Here is an 18,378-nt window from a genome sequence, read left to right as displayed (position 1 = left end):
GCTCATGGCAGAATTTAGTTTAAATCAGCCTGTTAGTGACAGACTGCGTTTAAGAAAGTCAGTGAATTAATCTCTCTTCCATAATAGGTCGTATCCAACAACAAAGAAATCGTAACAGGCTTGAGAGCAGGGAAATAAAATCCTACCGTAGCTGGAAGAGCTTTGCTTCATGCAAAATCATTAGCTGCATCAAAGCCTGTTTTAAGATGTATATCTAAGTTTTTCTATAGAGGCATCCCAGATGTAAATTAGAACATAACCCAGAGAAGTGCAGAGCATATATAGCTCCACCGGACTGGGCAAGCCCGCTCTGCAACACACAGACAGCAAAGGTGTGCCTGTGGCTTCAGGAATACTGCTGCCTGTCATTTCATGTCCACTCCTCAGAGTACATCCTCAGTCTCAGGGCCAACGCTGTCTTAACCAGGCCTCTGCCAAAATCAGTGCAGAAAGAATACAGCAGGGTTCAGAATAAAGGCAAAGCAGAGGGAAAGGTAGCAAGGGAGCAGAAATTAACCCATAGGACTTCCAAGAGGAAAGACAGAGGAAACTTTTTTCACCAGTCAAATTCAAGATTGGATCAGATGGTTCTGTGTAGCTTTTGGTGCAGGGAGAACCGCAGGGGAAGAGATCCTGAGACACTGAAATGGTGCTACAGGCAGCAGGCCTGTTCTCTTCCTACCAGCACTATGCTGAAAGGAACAAGAAAGGTTCAGGTAGAAGAGACTGCATCAAGGTCAAAATCCATGTTTTTCCAGCACCAGATCTCTTACTTACAACAGGCCTAAGCTACTGTGGGTCACGACAAGTCCTCGCACAGCAGTGTAAGTGCGCATTCCTTGCTTCAAAGAGACACTAGTCCTGGTGCTTAAGGATCTGTTCCCTCCCTGCAATGTTCAATGACAAACAGCACTATAGAGAAGGTGATGCCATAGACCCAGATTTTCTCTTCATTTCTGTATCAGGTCAGCCTCAAAGCTGTGTGCTTGTGAAATAATCATAAAGCTCTGGGCTTTTAAAAGCCCAACCCAGACTAAAGATTTTACCAAATACGGATAAAAGAGCTTCTAAAAGACAGGTTTCTAGTCAAGGTCCTCCTTAGCGAGACCTTATCATCTAGTTATGCAGCAACCCCACCTTCAGGCAAAGGCTCACGGGGGTGTAAGAGAAAAGTAGGTAGAGAGAGCTCCCTCTTTGCATCATCATTCCTCAGGCAGTGGGGTACACATGTACCTCTCCCTCTGCTAGCCCAGGAAATGCACTGTGAGCATGAGACCGAACAGGTGTAATTAACATTTACAGCAAGGAGGACTCCTGTGATTCCTGAATTTTTAATATCAGTGGCTACAGAACTGAGCCCTCTTATGCAGAGCTAAAGAAAACACGACGCAGCTAACTAAGCTCCATTATCTCCAGCAACGGCCCTGTGAAACACTGATAATTAGTTTACAAGCATGCACAGACAAGAGACCTATTCATTCCCTTTGGGCTGTTTGGTGTGCTGCAGTGTTTCTGCAGAACTCTAACACTCACCTCCATCTCCAGGCTTGGAAATCACCTTGTTGTAAGTTTGAAACTTGCCTCCCACTTTTAATCCAAAGAAAACAGCACTTGGAAAATGCGAGTATTCCCTAGGGACCCATATTTTCCTGGTCAGTACCTCTTAGAGGTCCAAGGCCAGGATTTTAAAAGTCTAACTAAGAGCGACCTGACCTTACCTTTAGGTGGTTAAATCTCTTTCAAGTCTGGGTATTACAGACCTCCTTGTATGATGCACTGTATGTTATTCTGCTGTCTTCAAGGAAATTAAGTTGATCTGTTTGCTTGGATTTCTTAAACCTCTAAAAACTCCAGATTCAAGCTGTGCAACAGCTCAGTAAAGGCCATTGACAGAGAAGTGCCCAAAAGGTTAAATTATCCTATTATTCCTCAACCAGTGTCCCACATGCTGCATTCAATCTTCTACACCAGGCTCCCTCTAGCGTTCCCGGGTACAGATAGCACAGAGTAACACCAGCACTGGGAACCAGCATCAACAGAGAGCTGATTTTTGGCTACCTAGCACTTTTTTAAAAAAGAAAACAGTGTTTTGGATCAAACTAGAGCAACTTTTTTCCCCTGTAATTTCAATGAAAAGTTAAAGAAAAAAACCACTAGGTGTTGAACAAACTGTTTTCTTGCTGAGAGTCTTAAGGATGTTTTATTTTGAGTTTTAAAAAAATTAATTATTTTTCTTTGAGCCCCCACGCCCCCCCTTTTTTAAGGCATACCTGTTTGAAAAAAAATTCACCAAAACACATCGAATGTCTTGGTGAACTTGCTCAACAAGAAAAACGAGTTCAAACAAGAAAAATGTTGGACCCAGAAGTCACCAGGTTCACTTCAACTGCAAGAAGCAGGAGGTCCAGAAAGCCTCTCTCCATCCTGGCAAAATGTTAGGCAGTTCCCTTTCAGGTCTACTTCTTTTGTAACATATTAGCTACTCAGAACGTCTCAGTAAGGGACTCAGCGCATCCTGTATCAGCAGAAGGGCTCTGGCAGCTCCCATGTGGCTGGCCTTTACTTTCACAGAACTGCCAAGAGGAATTTAGCATCAGCTCCTTAAAATAACAGAGAATTGAGTTAAAAATATATATATATATATATATATAGTTTTGATCTCCAGAACTTCCTGCACAATTCTGGGTAAATTATATATGCCAATATCCACACAGGTAGAGAAGTACTTTATTTTACACCATAGAGTACTTCTCTGTCTCAGTTCCCCAGCTACTTTATGGAAAGAAAAGCACTAGTAATGCTCCTGAGGCACTGTAAGGATAAATACAGTAAAGAGCGAGAAGCCTTCAGATATTTTGGTGATATGGCCCTCTAAGCACTGGTGAAAGAGAGATGGAGAAACGTGGGAGTGGTAGACACAGAAAGATTTCACTGTGTTTAAATATTTTTTATAAAAAGATAACAGAAAGACTGAATTTTTAACCATAAACTCAGGGGCTGGTTTCAGTAAGACTGACCCCACCATGCTGCTTCCAGGACTTTCTGAAGTATCTGCCTCATTATAGAAGCCCCCAGAAGGGCATGGGTAACTGGCACACATCACCCTTGCTGTTGCATTATTTTTGGCTATGGCATGTAATTGAAAAGCTGAAATGCCTTATCTGTACCCTGAGCTTCCTCTTCATGTACTTGCACATGATTAATGAGTAGCTAAAAAGCCTGAAGGGTTCGTAATGAAGCCTTTCTAATAGAGAAGTGTTTGGGACAAAATATGGATTTGTCTACAAAACAATCATTCATCAAAGCTGTGATCTGACTCCACAATTAAATGCCAGAGCACCCGGACCATCCGGAGATCAGCCAACTGTAACCCGTGCTCCTCTCTGCTCTCTGGCTGGGACAGACGTCATCCATTTCCAGGAAATCAGCCTATTTCCTTTGTCACTTGCCATAACTATTAGCTGTATTTGATGACCTTCAGTATTAGAGACAGTTTCCCCAACCCTGAGATTACAGTGAACTAGTACTCAAACAGGCCTCAAATCAGCAAAGTACCTAGCACATACTTAGCACCAGAATGAGTCAAAAGTCTGACCAGAGCATCCACGTGTCTGTTTCGAGGGCAGGGCACCATCCATCCCTCCCAAAGCATGTGTGGAAACACAGCGTAAGAGTATCCAAAGCATGTCCTTGAATGCACGGGAGATGCCAACTGAGTCACGGTTTAACATATCATTAAGCAGCACAACACCGACAGCTGGTTGCAGTCGGCCCTGGGGCCATGTGTGGACTGTAAGCAGAACTGCTAAATATGGAAGCCCACCATGTTTCTGAGGTCCCAGTTCAAGCAAAACTCTTAATCACTTGCTCTAAATATTTAACTGGTTTGGGGTTTTTTTTTCCTGTTTTTTTGTTTTGTTTTGTTTTCCCGATAGTGTCCAGAGACCAAATCTTGAGTCCATTAAACAGGACATTTAACCAACCCATCTGCAGATGCCAGGTCTGTATAGAAAGCAGCCTGCTGGTCTGGTAGAATGAGAACAATTTTGGATAACTTCTCTTAGTGCAGTCCCTAAGGACTGGATTGATACCCACAATACATTTCATTCAGGTCCTCAAACAGCTAATGGATGATAACACATTTCATTTAGTTTCATTACATGCCGGGCTCAAACCAGTATCTAGAGATGAAAGCAAATTCTCCCACTTGTAATACTTATAATAGTGTATTACAGTGCAGTGCAAGTATTACAAGGTAAAATTACTTCACTGCATTATAAACACTTATATTGTAGATTATTGTAATTTCACCAACTCAAAATACTTCCAGGGCAGTTCCAGGGCTGATAAGTCCTGATCCAGAAAAAAATGACTGCTCAAAAGTCCAGTGGTCACTCATTAATTTCTGACTAAGTCACTATTTTGTTTTGATTTAGGGAGTAACAGCCACTGCTTTCAAAGGCTTCATCCACAGAATCTGGCATCTCTCTCTCTCTCTCAGTGGAGAAATGGCCAAGGGTAAAGCAAAAGGCCAAAAAGGGAAAAAGATCACTTTGAAAGCTGCCAAAAATTCCATCAGGATCACTTTTGATGGAAGGCGCCGTCTTGACTTAAGCAAGATGGGTATCACCACCTTCCCCAAGTGCATTCTGAAACTGGCTGATGTGGATGAACTTGATCTGAGCAGAAACATGTTAAAAAAGATCCCAGACAGCATCCAGAAGTTTCAGAAACTGCGCTGGCTGGACCTGCACAGTAACCAGCTCGAGGAGCTGCCTGAGGCAATAGGCATGCTCCAGAACCTCGCATACCTGAACGTAAGCAACAACAAGTTAACCACCAAAAATCTGCCAGTGGACCTGAACCTCCTCAAGAACCTGCGCACTCTCAACCTTGGCTTGAACCGCCTTGACAACATCCCCACCACCCTTGGGGCCTTGAAGGAACTTAAGGAGGTAAGTCTCTTTGACAACTTCTTGACCGCCATTCCAACCAGTGTGACAAAGCTCCCCAAGCTCAAGAAACTAAACGTGAAGAGAAATCCTTTTCCTGATCCAACACAGCAAGAAGAGCATGTTGACTCCATAAAACGCACAGAAACTCTTTATTTAGTGCAAGAGAAAGACCTGTGCTGTTCCTGTCTGAAGATGTGTCAGGATGAAAGGGACAAGCTGAACAAACTAACAAACACGATACCTAGCTCCTCAAAGAAGCCAAATTTCCCCTCCCTCCTTACGCCTAATTCCACTGCAAAGGATAACCAAGAACAATGGAGATAAGATGCAAACATCCCTGATATCTACCAAGGCACTCCACAGAGCTGTCCCATAAGATCCAGCCCAAGCTAATAAACAGCTGTCCTTTTCCTGCTTCCCTTTTCCTGCAGTTCTCTTCATTTATAGACTTGCTCAGTTTTAGGAGCAGCAGATCTGTGTGGTCTCTAAAACTAAATCCAAAACAACTGAAACAGATGTATACTTGAGAAAGGATGCATCACAAAGACTATTTCCTAGCATCCAGGCCTGGTCCTACAACACTTCTTTTGGTTTTTCTTAGTCTCAGGTGTGGGTGTGTGTGCGACTATAAAATGCAATGAATGTGTTCAGTGAAGGCATCTTCAAAAAGCTGTGTTTTTTTAGCAGCTCCACTGCTACCACTGAGCCCCACACATTAGTCTTATTCATTTTCATAGGGTGAGACACAACAAAACTAGTCTCAGTGAATACCTTTTGGAGGAAAAGGAACAGACCCTCAGGACTGGCTCAGAGAATCTCAGATAGGTGCCGTTAGCGTAGGAACCATTATCCAGTTCCAATTCATCAGAGGCAGCAGCCGCAAATGCACTCTTAAGTAGGGCTGCTAGGCACAGGAATAACTAAGCAGTGCAATTGCAATGCAAAGAGCTAAACAGCTGATGCTCCTGGGTTGCTATCAAGGGGCCAGACTCTGCATAAGCAAATCACAGGGGACTCAGGGGCACACATAGCACCGCTGTACTTGGGTGCAGTGTTCTCTGAAGTGCACAGCACAATTGGGACCACTACCTGTCCTAATAGCATATTCCCTGTTTCTGAGTCTCCCTTCAAGGAAGGTGAACAGGGGAGGAGAGGAAGGAGAAAATTGCTCTTTTGAAGGTTCCTGAGCATGTCACTTAGGCAGTGGCTTCCTGTCCCTGATTGCCTTCCTCCAAGACCCAAATGTCAGCTGGTGAATTGATGATATCAAGTCTGGTGTCCCCACAGGATTTTTAGCTATTACTCACATGCATGCATGCACATGCATGCACCTGAGTGCACACATTCACTTGCTCAAATCACACCCCTAGGGCAGAGAGTGCTGACAGCCTGGAGAAAACAATATACAGATGCAAGCAACGAGCATATTATCAAAGCAGTCAAGTGTGACACAAGAAGAGGTGTTGGCTGTGGCCGCAGCAACATATGGTGATGGCAGAGATTTAAGTATATTTAAATGAAAAACAAAATGCCAGGGGAGAAGCACTTGGTTGTCCAGTAACAGCCCATTGTCATTTTTAAATGGCTACGGTAGAGACTGGGAGTCAGAACAGGATTTTATTCCCAGTGGCTAGGAGGAAAAACTGGTATGGGATTTCCAAGAAATGCTACTATTTCAATATCATATGCTACACTGAACAAATCATTTCCTCCTTCCATATCTCAGCTTTGTACTTATCAGTGGCATGTCTGGGCAAAGACCTTAGTCTGGCCTGTCTCCTTGGCTCAGCTAGGGCAAGAAGAGCTGCAGTGTTATGGGAGACAGGCATTGCTCCCTAGACAGGAAAGCAATCCCTTGTGTTGCCCTTGAATTCTCCTGACTCAGAAGTAGTTCCAGCATGCAAACAGGGACAAAGTAAATTCATTAAGTTCTTGGTCCTTCAGTTCCCAGAGTGGAGCTTGGTAAAGGGAAGCACATCACCCAGAACTACTGAACATACCAGTTAGGTACTTAGGACTACATTTCTCAGACCTCCAACTTGAAAAGAGTTACAGTTATATAAGTAACTCATGGTCAGCATAGAACATGCTCTCAGTCATGTCCCACTTTCTGGAAGGAAGCTTGCTTTTCCTGCAGTGGTAAATGTGAGGGACAATGAGTTGGAATCTCCACTGCACAGATGCTATAAACAGTGCCAAAACATCCATATGCACATCTGTCACTGTCTGCCCTAACCACGCACTAAAGAGACCATTACACAGAAGCATTATGGATTAGCTCTGTAACCTCACCTCACTGACGGTCTCTTTCCCACACTAACCATCTATATAGAGTTTACCAATAAAGTCATATTAAGGAGGTAATAATTATTAACCAACTATGCACAGTCAGCTACATAACATATTCCTCATGTCTCCATATTGAGGACATTGTACACTAGAATGCTTTTCAGAGTTTTGGGGATACCTTTGAATCTTTAAAATAGGAGGTACAAATAGGTAGAGTTTCTAGAAGCTTTTTTAAAAGTACAAATTATTCATATAATTACAGTTGTTATCTACAGATATCCAACATTTCCCGTGTTTTACCTTATATTCAGAGACTCTTCTGTTATGCCCTTGGACTTCAAAGTAGGTTGGAAAGAGCAAAATCTGAAGGAGATATAAAAGAAAACATTACAATCATTTAAACAGTTATCCTGTACTATTATACATATGTATATAATCTATTGGATAATCTATGTCATGTCCTGACAGCAACTTCCCTCGTGATTGACACCAAAGGATTTCACAGAGACCTTGACCCAAGGGCAAAGCTGCAAGACACACAGCAAAAGCAGATATTTAATGTTCAGAAAGTGCCCACAGGCTAGATAAAAGCAGTTTCTTTCCTGAATAAGGCCTTGAATTGATACATAGGGCTGTGACTTCTTGATCTGCAGTAGGGAAAAAACCGACGTGTGAATTATTCACTTTATAGCCTTATATAGAAATTCCATCAAACAAGACAAGCACATATGAAACGAATTCTTTCCTACACAAAAAAGTCCTAGTTAAATACACGCTAAAGATACAAAGTCAGGATCAGAGAGCCAAAATCAGCTTATTCCTAAAGCATTTAGTGCCACTTCACGTATTGGAAGAAAGAAGGAAGAAACCTTTTTTCATACAGTACTGTAAAGGTGAGGTGAAGGCAGCTCATTGATTGCTCACTGATGAGAGAAAGGGGGCTACACAGCTGGAGTTGCAGTTCCCTGGGATGCAGGGACATACAACACACCACTGGCTGCTACAACAGTCATAGAGATGCATTAGCTCCCCTGCTAAATCAATGGCTATATAACCCTCCAAAGAATTCACAGCTCAGCAAAAGGGAAGTTCCATTGGTTGGCTTAAGTGTAACCCATTGTAGAAAGAGCCCCTGGGGCAGTACAAGATGACATCTGAAGCCAGCATAAACAGGGGTAGTAGACCAGCAGCATGACCTGGGTGCTTGTTTGGTATTAAGGAGCAGCAATTACCTCTTAAATATCTTATTTCGGTCGCTGTCATGGAAGACAAGAAACTTGGAGTAACCGTTTTTGAAGAATATTTCCAAGGCGATCTCCTGGAAAGGTAAATAATTTACAGTGTGAAGATCTGCAGAGCAAAACCTGGTGCTGCAAGGAGACCATCACTGTCTGCCCAATTCTTCAGGGCTTTAAACACAAAGGCCTTGATTTTGTAGCAACTGTGAAGAGTCTGCTCAGCGTTCTTTGCAGGAAATGGGCCTAATATTCCCATTCTCAAACAGTAGGAACGGTCCTGTTGGGTTGACCAGGAGTTCAAACACTTTTCTAAAGCAAAACCAAACTCCTGACATTGGTCCCATCACCTACCACCTCCTGCCTTTTCTGGTGCATTTTTGTACTGAAATCTCAGTGTAATTTACAAAACACTAGTAGCATTAGATTCTAAGTAGGTGAGAAAGCTAATGACATGAAGAGTGGATGCTAAATGAAGTAGCTTTTACAAAGCAACCATACTACTTTTTTGTAGTGCCTAGGAACACAGACACAGGTTTCAATCCAAGTGTGGCAGATGCAACACAAACCTAGTAAAAAAATAACTGCAACTGCCCCCAAGATTCACAAACACGGTATAAAGCAGAGAGACGATACGAGGATGGCTATGGCAGTAAACAGCTTGCAGAATTTGCTCTGAAGTTCAGCTTTCTAAACCAAGTCTGCTGAAGTGCTGCCATTACAGAATCAGGCTGTGTGATATCACACAGTTCTGCTCTGAGCTGGGCTACGTGCATGAACAGGAGATCAGCAGGCCCTTTCAAAGACAATTTTTACTCGTGTCCATTTTTTCACTTTGGGACACACAAAACATTCCCATTTCACCTTTTTATTAAAAATAATTTTAAAAAAAGGAAAAAGCACACACACGCACGCACACGCAAATGTATGAACAGATGGCAAGATTCCATGGGCAACTTTGACACCATCCACAAAACTGAGCAAGAGGAAGAGGTGACAGTTCTGTTGCTCAGGTTGCTTATTGGTGATGTGAGAAAATAAGCTTCACACATTGACTCAGAGCAGGACTTAAGACTCCTATGTACTTGGAGACTGCCCTAACCACTAGGATATACTATATGCTGAAGCAGGTCTCATCTACTAAAACTGCTCATTCTGCATACATAAATATAAAATAAAATAAGGATGAGTCAAAAATGACTGCCATACTACATGACATAAGACCATTATCAGCATTAACTTCTCCATCTTTTGAATTTTCTGAATGATTTCTTAATTCTTTATTGAATCCCATTCTTCCAAAAATAGATTTCACCTAACAGGTAAAAGTTACGGCTGCTTCAAAACTCCATATTTTTGTCAAACAAAATCTGCAAGTTATTTTTTAGCTTGTACCAAAATGCTCTAGAACAAGTACAGGCTCTGGTGCTGCAAGGAGCTCCACCTATGACTCTTCTATGATTCTCACCATAGGACTGCCTAAACCAGACAAAGCTAAATAGGTCCAGGGCCACTGCTAACAAGTAGCTTTTGGGTATTGCAGCTGAAAGCACAGAGGACTCAAATCCTCTGCTCAAACCTATGATTCACAATTGACTCACATGCCCAACCTGGAAGTTATTTAAAAAAGCGCAGAGTAAAGGGGTTACACATATCTGTAGTCTGCTGACATCTGTATCTACTGAAGTCTATGGGAGCTGAGTATTACTGGAAACCAGACACCTGTTGGGAGCTTTGATCAAAACATAGGAAATTGGCTTGAAGACTTATTTTAAAAAATACTGAGATAAACTGTGAAGAACGTCATCAGCCTAACAACTTATGAGCCAATCACTCCAGAGAGGGTGCTTAAGCACTCTCATGAATTCAGGAAGGAGTTTGTATTACTGAAGACTAATGAAGCAGTGATGGGAGCAAAACTGTTTTGGGATGTGAGCAAAGAAATCTCAGCAGCGTAAGCAGAAATTGTGCAAGTGGTTCTCAGTCATGTCTTGACTGCTGTTGCGGCTTTCACTCAAATGACAGGGCATGTTAGTTCCTACCTGCAGAAGAAAACGCATCAGGTGAATCTCCTTTATGTCATCATATGAATAACAGGAACACCTCTGGTCTCCCACAGCATGATCTTTATGGCATAAGTTGAAAATGAATGGATCACTGATGCTGGAACAGGAAAACATAAAGAAGTTCGAAAAGAAAAAAGATCAGGAGGACCCTCATGAACAGGCAAATCTTTTACATCTTTCTAAAGAACAATAAGAACACTAAGAGATCTGCAAGGTCAAATAATTAACTAATTAACCAATAATTAAGCCATTAATTACTACTTTAGGTGAGTACATGTATTCCAAGTGCTATCTGCAACCTAGCCTACAGTGAGCAAGTTCCTTAGAAAAACAACCAGTCCCAGTCCAATCAATCCTTAAGTCACCTGATCAGATTGACTGATATTGGATTTAGTAAGAATCGGATGCAGAACAGACAGTCAGGGAGTAAAAACACCGAGTTACTCACTGTCCCACTGGGCTTTGCTCATACTGTACATTCATGTGCAAAGAGCCAAGTCTGACAGACCCATTTTCAATATTGATCAGTATCAATAAATCATGAGTGATAAAGACAACAGCAGTGTGCCAAATATTAATTACGATTCTCTGTATCTTGGAGAAACAAACAAGAACTTATCAGCCAATGATCCTAAAGGCTCTTGTAATGACTGTTCCATATGAATAAAAGATGGGAGTCAGTCACAAGGAAACATTAACAACACCTTAAAAGAATTAGGAAAAAAAGCAACATATGTGTTAGAATGAGCCCACCATCTTCATCTGTTGGAGCTGAGAGTCCTTGTTGCCCCTCCAAAGCCCTGGACAGGCACCTACAGTTGATTACGCTAAACAATTCTGCAAACGGATGGAAAGGACTGCAGGCTTCTTGCTGTGCTAATATCCCCCTTGACATCTCTCAAAGTCTGTGTGAGTTCTAAGTTTGCATGTGCCAATACTAAAGTTAACCAAGCAAATCCCTGGGAGGAAAGAATGACCCACCTGGACAAGCAGTGCCGTGTACAGTAGACCTCTTCCAATGGGGATAACACGAAACACTCACAGATGTAAAAGTGCGCTTTGCCAAAGAGCAGCACTCCTTCCAATGCTGTGTGCCCCTGCACAACTGCCACAGAGCATTTGAATGTGATCTAGTATGGAAGCAGAAATATTGTAATCAGGAGTGGGCAACACACATGACAGGGAGCAAGACTCAATGATCCAGAAGGATCGATGTTCTGTAGCAAAACAGCTGCCATCTTAACTGGCAGCTCTACAGGGATGCAGCCACAAAATAACCATGTGACTGGCAGTGCATGCTTCAGTGGTAGTGGGAGGGTCTCATGCCCTTCTTCCCCAGTAAATCTCTCCCTTCCCTATCTATCTACGGCTGTATTAAGGAACACCACTATAGAACCTCAGGAGCTTGCAAGTATTATAGAAGTTAGCACTACAAAACCCTGTAAGTTAGCCAAGTGTGACCCCTACTACATGGGCAAGGAGTTGCAGCACTGAAGAAAGAAGTGCCTTACACAGGATCATACAGAAAATAAGGGGCATTCCATGGAATAAATCTCAGCTCTCAGGGGATGTTAATTGCAAGTATTGGTATCATAACAATAATACCATCCTATCATTAGCAAAAGCACCTCATAATGGCAAGTCTTTATATTTCATGGTGGTGAGAAAAGTGGTACATCTGCACAGCATCTCCCACACCATCCTGTCAGCTTGCATCATCCTTAAGTTAAAGGAAGAATCTCTGCTTTGGAGAAACATTGCAAGCTTGTCTCCACAAAGGACGTGGATGGTAGTGACTTATAAATGGGTAACACCAGTGCATGTACAGACACATGTGCCATGCTCAGACACCCAGTAGGAATGTTGCTGGGACAAACAAAAGGAGGCTTCAAACAGCCATCTAGCAATTAAAGTCTTCGTACAAATCTCTATTTTGTTCAGCAGCCAGTAACTGGACAAGTTTCTTCATATCTCACACGTGGGATCAGCACTTTCAGTGGAACTTCACATAAGTCTGACAAATACCCAGTGGGATCTTCTGCCTCTGACATAACAACTGAGCAGCCACACACTCAGTTCATTTAAATGGAAGCGTCATATGGCAAGCTGTAGTTATACATCCTGCTATAACAAATGCACACACACGCACACACATAAACGTGTGTGTGTGCATGTATATATGTTTAGAATACAGAGAAAAGGCAAATACTTTCATTCAGATTCCAGTGAAATCTGCTTGAAAAAAGTCCTGCAGAGGGATTCTGGTGAGTGATGAGCAAGGAAAGAATCTAATACTCCAGGTATTTATTTCACCATGGCCAGGTGGATCAGCATACAATGGATGGAAATCTCAGCATACAGTGGTTTAAAAGCTCAGAAACACAACACTCTTTGCATTAGCACTTTTCCTGCCTGTATCATACAGGAGGCCAGTCAAAATACATAAATCTGTGATTCCAGTTGTCTTAAAATACAGAGTTAGCTGAACATTTGGAACAGCTAAAAAACTCCTCCTGGTGTCCTGAGACTGAGCCTAAGTCTCATGGGTTTTTTTTCCTCCTGAGCCAATTAACTGGGCCCTTAAACTAGAGGAATTTCTAACAAGTTAGACATGCTGGGCATTTTTCAACAAAATAGTTCTTCAGTGGTATATGCCTGTTCACAGAAAGTTTTCTTGGGAATTGACCAGTTTTGATAAAGAAAAGAAAACCTTTCATCTGGAACAGTTTAGATGGCTGGGAGATGAGGTAGGAGGGAAAAAGGCCAATATGGAGACTAGAAGAGGCCACTGACTTGGACGCTCATCTGGGCTGTGGAAAACTAAAGCACAAGTTCAGATTTTAAAAATCAAACACAAATTCATTGAAAAGAATTGCCTTAACATCTAGAGGCATGAAGGTTCTTGCTTTTCTTGATTATTTATTCAATCCTGTATGTATACTTAGCTCCGAAAGAGCCAACGGTCCAGTGGTTAGTGTAGTCAGTTGGGACAACTGAGGTCAACTTACTGCTGTGGCCAATTTGGACCAGGACTTTAAACCAGCATCTTCCATATGCCCAGGGAGGGAGGCAGGAGCTAATCACCAGCCTACTGGCCCAGCCTGAGACAGAGCACACTCATTCTCTTCGCAAAAATCCCTTCAAACATTCATACTAATACAGGATATTAAAATTTCCAAAAATATTAAAATACCATTTTACATACTAAGAAAATTGCTTGCTGCCAAGCTCCTCCCTGCAAAGCACAACATTCCTAAACTACATAAAATCCAGCTGCGAATGTAAGGTTTTGCAAGCTGAGTCCATTCCAAATTGCAAGGACCAGAGGGGGACCATACAGAGGGACTAGATCTGAGAGATGTTTACATGACAGGAGAAATTTGATTGTTCAGAAACCTTGACTAATGTTCCGGGCAGAACTGAGTGGCAAGTATGCAAAGTATCACAAAGTCTATTATTCTCTTAAGAACACAATGATTTTGACCATCCTCTGCTAAATTTTGTAAGAACAGGAGCCCTGTATTATCTTATGCAAATGCAAGAATGGCCCCAGAGTTAGCTTTGGTTCTGGTAAATTATGTGAAGTTTCCATCTTACTGTGGTGAGGTTACAAAGAGTAGGTCTGGTTCTCCTGAGCTTGCGTGTCTGCTTTGCTTTCTGCCTTTGCTCCTACTTCACTCTATTTCTGGAAGCAAACCCGCAATCTTCCTTGCCTCCACCCCAAAACGCACACAGGCTGACAGAGGTCAGCTGAAACAGACCCGCACTGTTACACAAGCTTTTAGTCTTGGATACCAACATAACTTGGTGAAACTATGACAAGTTTTTTCTTTTTAGATTCAATCCAGAGTGAAAATTGTATGAAATGGGAATTCAGAAGGGCAATTATTATTTTGATCAATATTTAAAATGGACATAAATATTAAATGTATTTATAAATAATTTAAATTAAAATATTGTTTCTACATTTACAAATTTTTACTGAAAAGCAAACCTTTGCACGAACAAAACGGGGCTTTTATTTTAAATTCATGTTGTGGTGGACAGGGCGGGAACAGGATTGTTCCATTGTGAATATAAAAAAAAATCTGGAAGATTTCTGTGGAAAATTTTGAGGAAAATCTCTCCTCTCTCCTCCCCTTTTTGCTCCAAATTACTTCTAGGAGGAAGCTAGCATTTTTCAAGCACCTCTCCTGCAGATCCCATGGGAATGCCTGTCTCTGCGGGGACATGCCAACCACAGGACTCTCTGAACTTGAGTGCCTGCACACCATTATGTGGTTAGAGACATGTATGCTTGCACTGAGAATACTGAGGAATTCTGCTCACATTAGCAAAACCACAGGGCTTCCTGAAGTAATTAAATAGCAGAAAGATTGCTTCTTCCCAAATGGTAGGTAACTGAATGTTGAAACATTAGGCAGCTGTGTAAAATAGCTATAATGGACTCAAAGTTGAGATCCAGACCTCTAAGAAATCTACCTCAGCAAATCCAGCATTCTGTTCTGTGTGAAAAAGCAGTTTACACAATTTAGCGCTTTAATTCTGGATTTTTTTTTTTTATTATTTTGTTCGGTTGCACATATGGATATCAGGGGCCTCTGGGCAGACAGAAGAAGGAAGGGACAGACAAAAGCGGAGTGGATGAGAAGAAAGGAGACTCCTAAGTAGATCTAGTGAGTGTGAGGGAAGGGGAATAGGTAGGGACAGACAGAGCAGAGAACACCACAGAAAGGCAGGTAGAAGAGAACATGGCTCAGTATGGAATATGAAAGGGGAAGAGTAAAGAGCCACCAGGAATGAGCATAAGGGACAGTGCAAACCGCAGACACAGTATTGAAAAGCACATAGGATAAAGCTCAAAAGCAGTCAGGTCAGTCTTAAAGCTGTACAGAAGTGGGACTAACATACCAATGAAGCTAAAAGCTTTAGTATGAATTCAGCTCTCCTGTATAACATTGTCTGCAGCTTATGTCAGTCTGAATAGCAGTGTAAGGCACCAGGCCCAGCAGTTTGACACTCTAACCATATCGTTATAGCAATCAGGTAAAGCATTCCAGTGGAAACTCTTCAGTTGCACGGAGAGTATGAAACTGCACACTGGCGAGCACAGGGCAGGAGATAAAGTTGACAGCTGCTAGAAAACAGCACTCAAGAAGAAAGGCTAGCACAGGCTGGGAGCAGAACAGGCAGGCAAGGAAGATCTGTGCAGAGCCTGATGTCATGAGACAGGTTGAACGCCACTAGAAGAACTGCGGCCGATAGCCTAGATGTCTTGCGGCAGGCAACAGGAGTCGAACCCTGCAATTCCGGGAGCTTTGTCCTCGATAAAGGCGGCTGCACAACCTGCAAGATGGAAGGTATGCAGAGCCGCCTGAGAGAGAAAGTATTTCTAGCATAGCAGGAGCACTGCAATACCACAGTCTCAGAGCTGTACTGGAAACACTACCCAAGTGAGAAATTCAAACTAGACATGCCAGAGATCACATGCATGCGTCTGGGAGGCACATGGATTGTGAAGGGGGCCTGCTGGTGACCACTGGCATGGTCTGGGACAAGTAAGGACTTTGGGATTGCACTTGAGGCCAGACTGGGATACACTAATAGGCCTGCAAAATAGAATGGGGTTGGGGGAACAAGAGAAAGTACGTACCTCTCTTTCTCAAACCTTAAACTCTAAGCCCAAGTATATGCTGCCTCCTGCACTGTCAATCCAGTAACAGTAACCTGTGCCAAATCCATTTCTTCATTTCATGTTATCACCCCCAGCAGAATTAAATGTCTGCACTGTTAGAAATAGCAGAGCCCATGGGCTGAGTCAGTTCTTCCCATTTGAGTACAGGGTTCATTTTATTCCAGGTGACTAATAAAGATCTGACAAAGAGGTGTATTAGAGAACCCCCACCAGGACAGTCCTGTACCCACAGGGTCTTGAGCTGAAACACCAGTCAGCCTGAAATTACCATAGATTAAATAAAAACTTTCCTTTTCTGCTGAAACAGAACAGAATCCAGTTCATCAACTACTAGAATCATTAATCAAAGATGCAAAGGTGACATAAAATAATTGAATAATTACCTTCCAAGGTATTGCCTAAGGCCCTGCTTCTCTTGATTGCTCTGTTCATTCAGATGTATGAAGGAATTAAAGCTACAGGCCTGGGTTTTTTTTCCCCCCTTTTTCTTATTTTTTAAAACAGTTGTTTTTAACTGCATCTAGCTGCATTTAAATGAACAGCCATAAAAGCATACCCACTCTGGAATTCAGGAGCCAGACTTCCAAAGAAATTACATGTCCAAAGATACAAACAGCCCTTACAGGATTTTCAAAAACAACTGAGGAGGGTAGCCATATATTCCTACTGTTTCTAGCAGCATAGTATGGCTCCTCCAGGCAAAAGTACAATGCAAGAAAATTATAATCGCAAAACCATGCCACCAGAACACTCCTCCCCTAGTCATACAACGTCCTGAGCACAGCGTTTTACAGAATGAGAACACAAGAATGGCTGCTCCAGGTCCATTCAGAGGTCCATCTAACAGCTATCCTATATTTCAGTAACAGAAGCTTAAGGAAAGACTATAAGAAACATGCTACGGATGGAGTGATTTTTACTCTTAACATACTCTCTCAGCAACCAGTAGCTTAGGGACTTCCTGAATTCAAGCCCCTTCTTCCTCCTCACTGTCACATCTTGCATTTCTCTATAAACACTCACAGCCCTCTCTAGTCACTTGCTCAGAAAGCAAAAGCTACAAAGACTGCATGGTATTCATAAAAGCAAGACAAAAGATAACGCCATATTGGGAATCACAGAGATGAAACCTGTAGTCTTATACTCTTTCGACCCTTTCTGTTGTGTATCAAGGAATCCCAGACTGCATCAGCTACAAAGGACCTATCAATCAAATTGGGCCAGTGTCATTCAGGGCCACAGAGTTTAAAATGACTCAGAGTACCTGAAAAAAACCATGTTGCTTCCACATGTTGCTAGGGAAACAGATACATGTTATCAGTGTAAGAACCATACCAGTCCATGCCTCAGTGCCACTCACAAGGCCTTTCCTGCAATGTCTGTTAGTTTACTTGTTGTTAAAGACTCATCTTACTCTGAAACTGTGGCACACGCGTCTCATTAATCACTACTTAAGAATACATGACAGGTTGCTTCATCCTCCCCAGCTGCTCAATGACCAAAGGAAATTAAATCTGCTTGACCTAGTCTTTAGTGATAGAGGTTCTAGGGTCAAGTTTGGTCATGCCTGAGCTGTCACAAACATCAGTTCAAATTTCTGTTGCTGGGACTTCAGTGAAACCAATGCAGTCACCACAGAGACAGATTTGCTTTGGAAGATCCAAGATGCATCCTTTCTTTGCAAGCAGCCAGTGAGTCTCCTCCACTCTGTCTCCCTCACAGCACCCACTAGAGCAGAAATCTCATGCAGGAGGTGTTCCTTCAGTGAGCAGATGTCAGGTTTTAACAATTTCCCAAATTCTGCAGGGAAAGGATATCAGATATTTGGGAGGAATGGGGGGGTAGAAGAAGAAGGTTTCTGTCTTGTGCACGGCCACGGGCATTGGGACTGCTCTTTGTCCTTGCTTTCCATGCTGGAAGCTGCCATCTGTCCCGGCCCATCGCCAGCCTGAGAGGCTGGCGTCCCTTAGCTGATGATAGCATCTGGAAGCCAGTTCTAGTAGGATTGTGCTCATACCTCTTGCACACCCAGACGTCTCTGTCTCACTCCAGGCTCCTCTCAAACAGAAAATGCTGCCAAAAACTAATGTGAGCCTTTAAATCTCCATTTAGATCAGTTCACTCAAGTTCATGCCCTT

The 18,378-nt window shown here is 42.5% G+C and overlaps 2 protein-coding genes across 2 annotated transcripts in view; one reads left to right on the top strand and one right to left on the bottom strand.

Moving 5' to 3' along the window:
• Positions 1 to 18,378, bottom strand: part of WDFY4 (WDFY family member 4) — a 152,105-nt gene that overhangs the window by 38,372 nt on the left and 95,355 nt on the right. The window contains exons 45-48 of the mRNA XM_026110249.2: positions 11,527 to 11,675; positions 10,522 to 10,642; positions 8,477 to 8,562; positions 7,545 to 7,607 (exon numbers count right to left, since the gene is read on the bottom strand). Coding sequence (XP_025966034.2) covers positions 7,545 to 7,607; positions 8,477 to 8,562; positions 10,522 to 10,642; positions 11,527 to 11,675 — 419 coding nt within the window. The remainder of the gene's footprint in view (positions 1 to 7,544; positions 7,608 to 8,476; positions 8,563 to 10,521; positions 10,643 to 11,526; positions 11,676 to 18,378) is intronic.
• LRRC18 (leucine rich repeat containing 18) lies at positions 4,509 to 5,325 on the top strand. The gene has a single exon (XM_026110253.2). The coding sequence runs from the start codon at positions 4,509 to 4,511 to the stop codon at positions 5,277 to 5,279; it is 771 nt and encodes a 256-aa protein (XP_025966038.2). The 3' UTR covers positions 5,280 to 5,325.

The sequence above is a fragment of the Dromaius novaehollandiae genome, chromosome 6 (assembly GCF_036370855.1).
Source record: "Dromaius novaehollandiae isolate bDroNov1 chromosome 6, bDroNov1.hap1, whole genome shotgun sequence".
In the NCBI taxonomy this organism is placed as follows: domain Eukaryota; kingdom Metazoa; phylum Chordata; class Aves; order Casuariiformes; family Dromaiidae; genus Dromaius; species Dromaius novaehollandiae.
Note: the sequence above shows the minus strand (reverse complement) of the source record. Positions and strands in the feature narration are given on the sequence as shown.